Source organism: Ctenopharyngodon idella, chromosome 17 (assembly GCF_019924925.1).
Source record: "Ctenopharyngodon idella isolate HZGC_01 chromosome 17, HZGC01, whole genome shotgun sequence".
Taxonomy (NCBI): Eukaryota; Metazoa; Chordata; class Actinopteri; order Cypriniformes; family Xenocyprididae; genus Ctenopharyngodon; species Ctenopharyngodon idella.
Genome location: NC_067236.1, coordinates 30,407,328 through 30,415,272, shown reverse-complemented (window position 1 = coordinate 30,415,272; position 7,945 = coordinate 30,407,328). Strand labels below are relative to the sequence as shown.

Sequence of the window (7,945 nt, the reverse complement as noted above, 5' to 3'; positions counted from 1 at the left end):
AGGATGCCAAATCAGTCCAACAATTAACAGCACAATTTTGGCAGATTTAATAAAGATTTTCAAAAATACAATCGTTATCAAATGTCTCATTTTATAAATGTATGGTCTAATAAAAATAAAATGCTATTAAATCTTGTTACATATACATCTATGTCACATATACATCTACATCTTTTTGCGATTGGTGGGGCACATGCATAGTAAAAGCGGCAGGTGAAGGCAATATCAAAATCAAACACAAGATGGCGCGCTAGTATAATCTACCGTTACAGGTACACCTGCTACATCTGAGCCCGTGGGTTACGTCATGACGTACGGGATGTAATCATATCTTTTATCATGGAAGAAATTGAAGCGTTTAAAAATAATGGCACACAATATTAGAACCTATAAATTATCTGGCTAATTTTATGAAACTAGGCAAATATGTCAAATGTTTAAATGATTTATTATTGTTATTATTATTATTATTTAAAGTGTGAAATGATGATTTTTGCTATAGTAGTCGTCGTAGTAGAAATAATAATAACATGAGGTGGTGTATCTGTCTGTGTGCTTCCGTATTTACACACCCACAACGGCGATACGTGTTGCCATACTTTTCAAAACCACCCTATATGTTTGTGTGTAAAATATAAGGTCAATGAACCTCAGTGCACGCCTGAGGATGTATTGTAATGCATTAAACAATGAAATACTGAATGTAGATAAGATATGTTACATTTTACGTAAATTAAACCATTGTTTTGTCAAGACATTGCCATCCGTGCCAGCAGAAAGCCTGAAAATATTTAGCTAGAATTGTGTTTGTTTATTTCTCGCACTTGTCGTGCAGCACGTTGTCCTCGCAGGGGGAGTTTTTTCAGCGGATCTGGCGCCCTGCCGTCGGTCGGTCAGTCAGTCAGTCAGGCAGCTGCTGTTCTTCACACATACACACAGAGAGACACACAGGTCTGAATGGTGAAAGGAAGGTAAAACCGGCTACAAAATCGCCTTTTACAGCGGAATGTTCACTCGAAGGGGTTATGGAGACGTCAAGAAATCTACACAGAAAGTTCTGGACCCAAAGAAGGATGTTTTCACGCGTCTGAAGCATCTTCGCGCGCTGTTAGGTGAGTGAGACTCTGACAGGACTGAAACATTCAGAGGCATATTCCCTACACCACGAATTTATCCTCAGAAAACCGGCGGGTTCTAGGGTTTAAATGCCACAGAGATGTTCAGATGGGTGTTTGAATGTGAAACAGGGGCTGTAATGTGCGTGTTACTCCATTTGTGATCGATAATGTATGGATTGAATGATTAGCGTTAGCTAGCTTGTTGTGCTACATCAACAACAGACCTGACAGCCTGTTTCGTGTGAATATATAGGCTACCAAATATATAAACAACAGACATGACATACATACATACATGTGTGGATATATATACAGAAAATATAAACAACAGACATAACACACTGCTACTCTTCTGTGATATATATATATATATATATATATATATATATATATATGTATGTATGTATGTATGTATGTGTGTGTGTGTGTGTGTGTACATCAAACATGGATGTGTGTCAATATGTAAACAACAGACCTGACAGCCTGTTATGTGAGAATATTTAAAAAATGTAAACAACAGACATGACACCTTTATTCAAATAGATTTTGTAAGCATATAGTATAGTTACGCTTGCAGTCAATTTATTATTATTTTTTTATATATATAAATTATTTGTGATAACGCAGTGAAACATGCCAAATTGTGTGGACATAATTTTTGGCCAGGCTATCATAAGAAATTATGAACATATGCAAAAACAGGAGAGAACCAGTGCAATATTAATTACTGATTATGTTGTCAATGAATGCTTTTTCCTGTGAGCTTTTTGTTTTTCTATGCATTTTATTTTTTGCATAGTAAAGTAAAACCTGTAGCTGTAGTTGTAGTGCCTTTTTTACCAAATAATTTTGTCAGATAAATACCTTAACCAAGTTTTAGTGTTTTGTTCTTCCCTCATATTTAAAATATTAAAAAAATAAAATATCTTCTTCATATTTTAATGGTTTAATTGAACTTGAAGGGTCATTAATAACAAATATCTCCTTCAGACAAAACAAACAATAGACATGACAAACCAGTGTATGTGTGAATATAAAAAAAAAATGCAAGTGGAGTTGTGTATTTGAGATGTTGAGAATCGCAATTTTTTTTGTTTGTTTGCTTGTTTGCTTGTTTAAAATAGAGATCACGATTCTCCCACTATTCTGAATAGACACCTAAACAAAATACCATGTAATTTACTAGAGGTTCTGACAAAATGTTAATTGCTGCAGTCTATTTTTAAAAAAATAAAATATTTAATAAATTTTAATTATTTAAAAAAAAAAAAAAAAAAATCTGTTTAAATGAATGATTCAATGACTCACTCATAAAGACTTCACTTGTTTCATTACTGGATCAATCAACATTTTTGAACGAATCTCTTGAATGAATGATTCAATGACAAATACATTTTTTTGGTAACACTTTACAATCAGGTTCATTAGTTAATGTTTTAACTAACATGAACTAACCATGAGCAATACATTTGTTATTGTATTTACTAATCTTTGTTAACATTAGTTAATGAAAATACAGTTGTTCATTGTTTGTTCATGTTAGTTCACAGTGCATTAACTAATGTAACAAGTTTTTAATAATGTATTAGTAAATGTTGACATTAACATTAACAAAGATTAATAAATGCTGTAGAAATGCAGTTCATTATTAGTTCGTGTTAACTAAATTAGTTAACTAATGTTAACTAATGAACCTTATTGTAAAGTGTTACCCATTTTTTTAACAGTCACTTGTCGCCACCTACTGGTGCAACCATGTAATTGATACAATCTTTATTTGAAGCATCAAGTTACTTTCAAAAGGTGATTTACTCTAGTTTGATAATTACTGTAGACATTAGTGTTTATATCCGAACTATAAACCTTTATTCCAGTACTTATGTGATTTGAATTATTGTAACACAGTAATAATGATACTGTGTGGTTACCACTCTCTCTGGCTGAGCGGCAGCGCCAATGAAGATTTGAATTAGAGGTCGACCGATATGGGTTTTTCTCTGGCCGATGCCGATGCCGATGCCAATATTTAGAAATCAGGGCAGCCGATGGCCGATATATGATGTCGATTTTTTTGGCTGATATGTTTGGCCGATTTTCTTTTTTCCCTCCTTCATCTCATAAAATCTAACAGTTAAATAATAAGTTATACAGAAAATTGCTTAAATTAAACATTTATTGAACAACACAAGCCTCTCCAATCAGTGCACTAAAAATGATTTATACGTTAAATGTTAAATACACAAAACAGGTAATCAAAAATCTAGACTGTCAGTTTAACTTAGTAGTAGCCTAATTCATAGTAATAATAATAAATGGCTCAACTTTTTAAGCACCTTCTCAAAACTATTCTGAAGCATGCTTCTATACTGTAAGTCAAATAGCCATAATCTAAGTAATAACAAAAATAAGAGTTCACCCATATTACACAGCCTGCTGCTCATAACTGCATCGAGTGCACTGGCCACGAGCGATGACGTCGTGCAGGCTATGTTTCAGACCCACAGACACATTTAATGAGGAAAGTTAATATGCACGTTTTAGCCAGAAGTTTCATCTGAATTGCACATGTTTCTACTTTCACATGCAAATGACTTGTTGCACTCTAGTAGGCTACAACTTAATTACTCTTTCAAAACAGTCTGTTTTCCCCTGCCATCGTTAGTTGAAGCTGTGTGTCAACAAGGCACGGCTGCAGAGTGTGAGTTGCTCCGTCTCACTCGCAGTCTCAGAGGGAGAGAAATTCTCCAGTAACGTACAGAAACAGAATTGATAACGTCAGAGTTTATCTATAAAACGCAGGCTTGTATAATAATTTAGCCGCTGGGCTCGTTACCAGGTTTTGGTACCCGCGCCTACCTGTAGCCTAAACTACAGCTGGTTAAAGGCTCGCACACCCCGAAGTATAAAATGAAGTATAACTGGTCCTTTATGCCGGTGGAATGGCAATTGCGCCTGCCTATTAATCGGCCTAATTTGCAGCACAATCGGTCGATGCCGATTAATAAAAAAATGCCAAAAATCGGCCCGATATATCGGCCGGCCAATCAATGGGTCGACCTCTAATTTGAATGTTCGCTGATTCGATTAGTGCATTAATCTGTGCTCAGTATTGTATGTGTGTTAATTTAATTGCGTGTCAGTTTCTTTGATCATGTGTGCTAAGCTCATCTGACCATAAGAAAAACAGTTGTAGTGTAACAACATCACTTAATCTGATGAGCAGGCAACATTTCTAGTTTACAGCTCACTGGGTTTTGAGAAACCTCTGTACTTGTGCTTTGTTTCACCTTTTAAACTTTACTGAGCATCTTTTTTTTTTTTTAACTGCAAATCTGTCTTTATATGAATAGTTTATCAGTGTTTTTCCTGCTGACTCATTTCTGGTTCAGTGTCAAGGCAAGTAAGCAGAGGTCAGAGGTTAGAGGATGCTGTCTGTGACTTCCCAGTGTGTTTTTGTGGTCGGTGTATTCGGAGCTAGATAAATCCTATCTGTTTTGCCATCAGCTGTTATTAGGATCATATACTCTCACCCAGCTGCAGTGTGACATTGTCCAGTGTTTTCATTAAAGGAAGAACTTCCTCTCACATGCTGCTTCCTGTGTGGACAGGAAGTGAGGTTGAGTGATAGCGTTACAGAGAAGAGCCATTATTGGCCTCTTTTTTCTTCTTCTCATTTTTAATTCTATGTGCAGTTATTTATTTGTTTAGTTGCTTCTTGAATTATTGAATATGATTTGATCATGTGTTGAATAATGGTAAATTTCAGGCCTAGTTAATGAATCACATACAGACAAAACCTTCACCAGTGTCCTTTTGCCCACTAAAGAAGCTGGTGTTTTGATGCCGTTGGCCAAATCACTGGTGCCTATAAAAAACAATAATGTTTGCAATAATAATGTAGCTTTGCGCAACATGAAATGACTCAAATATTAGCTAAAGTTAAAGGTAAAAGGTGTCATTTCTGCACCTATAGCAACACAATTTTAAAAATGATCAAACATGTCAAAATTGGTGATTAAAAAATAAGTGCATCCATTGTTTGGAAATAATTAATATTTAAACTAAACACATTTTTTCATATTCAACTAATCATTTTTTTTTTTTTTTTAATGATTAGTCCACTAGTGTTTACCAGACATGAGAGTCCTGCACAGGTCCTGTTTGGTAAACCTGCACCCGCAGTACTTAACAGAACACCCGACCCGTTATCCAACAGCAGCACTAATTTAATTCCATTCCCGACCTGTTTGACATAAAGACCATGACCTGAACCGCACCCGCATTAAATCTACATCAGGTAGACAAAAATGATTTATTTTGTCATGTAACAAGCATTAAAACCAACATTAGGCATTCTGAGTTGCTGCTTTTATAAAAATAGACACGCAGCCCAACATGGTAATAATTAACAGAAGAAAAAAATGAAAACGTGTATCCGTCGAGTCAACAATACAAAATGTTTGCCTCCATCATGTGAACAGTCTACCCATACAGGCTATTTTGAACAAATGTGCACAAATCACACCATAGGCTATACAGACGCTTAGAGGTCTCCATAAAAGAAAAGAACATATAGCCAAATATTGTCATTTAATATCAGGGACATTTTTGCAGATTCACTCTTCGATACCAAGTCGATACTGAAATTTAAAAATGTGACGCTTTGAGTGCTGTTGAGCGGATTTGTAAACACCTTTGATTGGCCATTGTGTTCACGCGCTCATCAGATATGTCTGTGATTGGCTACAATGATAATGATTAGGGCTGGGTATTGACACAATTTTCACGATTCGATTTGATTTTTATTCACATGCTTTCGATTCATTTATGATTTTGATTCGATTATTTTGGATGTAGTATATCAGTTACAGTACATGGCAAATTTTCTAGAGGAAAAAAAATCTCAACTAATGCTGTAAACTACACATGGGAGTCAGTTGGTACTACATTACTGTAATATTGAAGGTTAAAATTTACTTATTATATACAAACACTTAAATTACACTCAATTGTGTTTTTTTTTTTAATAATAAATAAAGTTTAGAATTACATAATCATGTTTCTACTCCAATTCGTTTTTTTTTTTTTTTTTTTTGTTTTTTAAATATAAACATTTAAATCGTGGCTGTCGTAACTGATTTATTATAATGATGTTATAATTATAATTATGTAAAGGTGCATAGCTATATTTATCAGCTGCTTTCTAGAGTTCACTTTTCTAGCTGACTAACGAGTTTATGGTCACTGAATATGTTTTTCTGAGGTAAATGTGACGTTACGTGACATTGTTTACAAGCTGTTTTATTGACGTCTTTCCGAGGTTGAAACACTGATTGAGCTATTACACGAGACATGATATGGATTTCGGTAAGTTGTACTGTATCTTTTAACATACCTTCAGATGTTTATTCATGTTTATTTTGCGCTGTAACTGGTATTAAAGCAAAGGAGAGGATGTTCACATGCGCTCCATGCTGCCGCTTCTCTTTAACTGAGGCGCTAAAGCGATCTGTCACGTCACATTAAACAGCGCCAAAACGGTATTTATTTTTTGAATCTCATAATAAGATGGACGTCATTTGAAATCTGAGACTTTGCTTCATATCAAAAGTAACAAAGCACAAAGATTATTGCAATTTATTGGATGGGAGGTGCACTACATGTTCTGTTCATTCATCAACTGAAAACAGACTAGACTAATCGATACTTGGGATTTAAGAATCGATATCGGTTCGTAAAAATGAGAATCGATTAAAATCGAGAAGTCAATTTTTTACCCAGCCCTAATAATGATAATGTAATATTATTCCACCCGTTACATCAAATATTAGCAGCCAGACAATCCATATGCATTCTTTACTCTTACTGATATACTGTGTAGACTAGGGCTATACAATTAATCAAAACTGTAAAAGGTTAAATGTTTATATGTGAGTAAAAGCCTAAATTAAATCTGTTCATCATTAAAAGCGATTGAGTCTCTTTAGAAAATTTGGACTAGACCACTCAATTCATATAGATTAGTTTTATGTTTTTTTTTTTTTTTTAATGAACTTTTTAAGCGTTAAAGTGTCAGTTGCGTAGTAATAGAGGGACAGAAAGCTCTCAGATTTCATCAAAAAGATCTTCATTTGTGTTTTGAAGATGAACGAAAGTCTTAAGGGTTTGGAACGACATGCGAGTGAGTAATTAATGACAGAATTTTAATTTTTGGGTGAACTAATCCTTTAATCATGTTGCCTGTGTTCACTCCAACTGATTTGTTGAAATCAAAACCTGGTCAATGATAGGTGAGCGTAAGCGTTAATAGGCTAATATGTTAATGTTTTAACCTGTTATTTACTTAATCTACTTAATGTGTTATTTAATTAATCATTAATAGCATTAATAACGAACTCATTTAATTTATTCTTTCCAACACAGTTAAATAAAATAGTTTAATGAAAATAGTTCCAGTAGTTTTTACTCTTGTACTGTAAAGGTATGTTTTGAGCAGTGGTAATGTTGTGGCTGTGGGTTGGAGTCGGAGAGTTGCTGTGTGTGCGTTCACTGGTCATGTGTGGTTGAGCATGGTTGAGTTTGGTAATTATAGCAGCACCTGATCACACACAGCCTGCCTTTACTCCCTCCACCAACCCCCATGGCCACCATCACTGTGACAGGACAACGGTCAACACCACAGTCCGGGTCACAGGGATGACCCACTCCACTGGCTCATCTCTAATCAGCTGTGGAAGGGTAAAAATCACTTTGCTTCTAGTACATGGGTGAATATTATGCATGCGTTATGCTGTTTCTTCAGATAGAGTCATTTAAATTCATATATA

The 7,945-nt window shown here is 34.9% G+C and overlaps 1 protein-coding gene across 6 annotated transcripts in view; it reads left to right on the top strand.

The window, feature by feature from the left end:
• The first annotated feature begins 878 nt into the window (after positions 1-878).
• The window catches only part of ralgapa2 (Ral GTPase activating protein catalytic subunit alpha 2), a 174,705-nt gene continuing 167,638 nt past the window's right edge, over positions 879-7,945 (top strand). For all 6 annotated transcript variants that reach the window (XM_051869184.1, XM_051869180.1, XM_051869182.1 and 3 more), the window contains exon 1: positions 879-1,112. In XM_051869184.1, the coding sequence (XP_051725144.1) occupies positions 1,007-1,112 (106 nt within the window). In that variant the 5' untranslated portion in view covers positions 879-1,006. The remainder of the gene's footprint in view (positions 1,113-7,945) is intronic.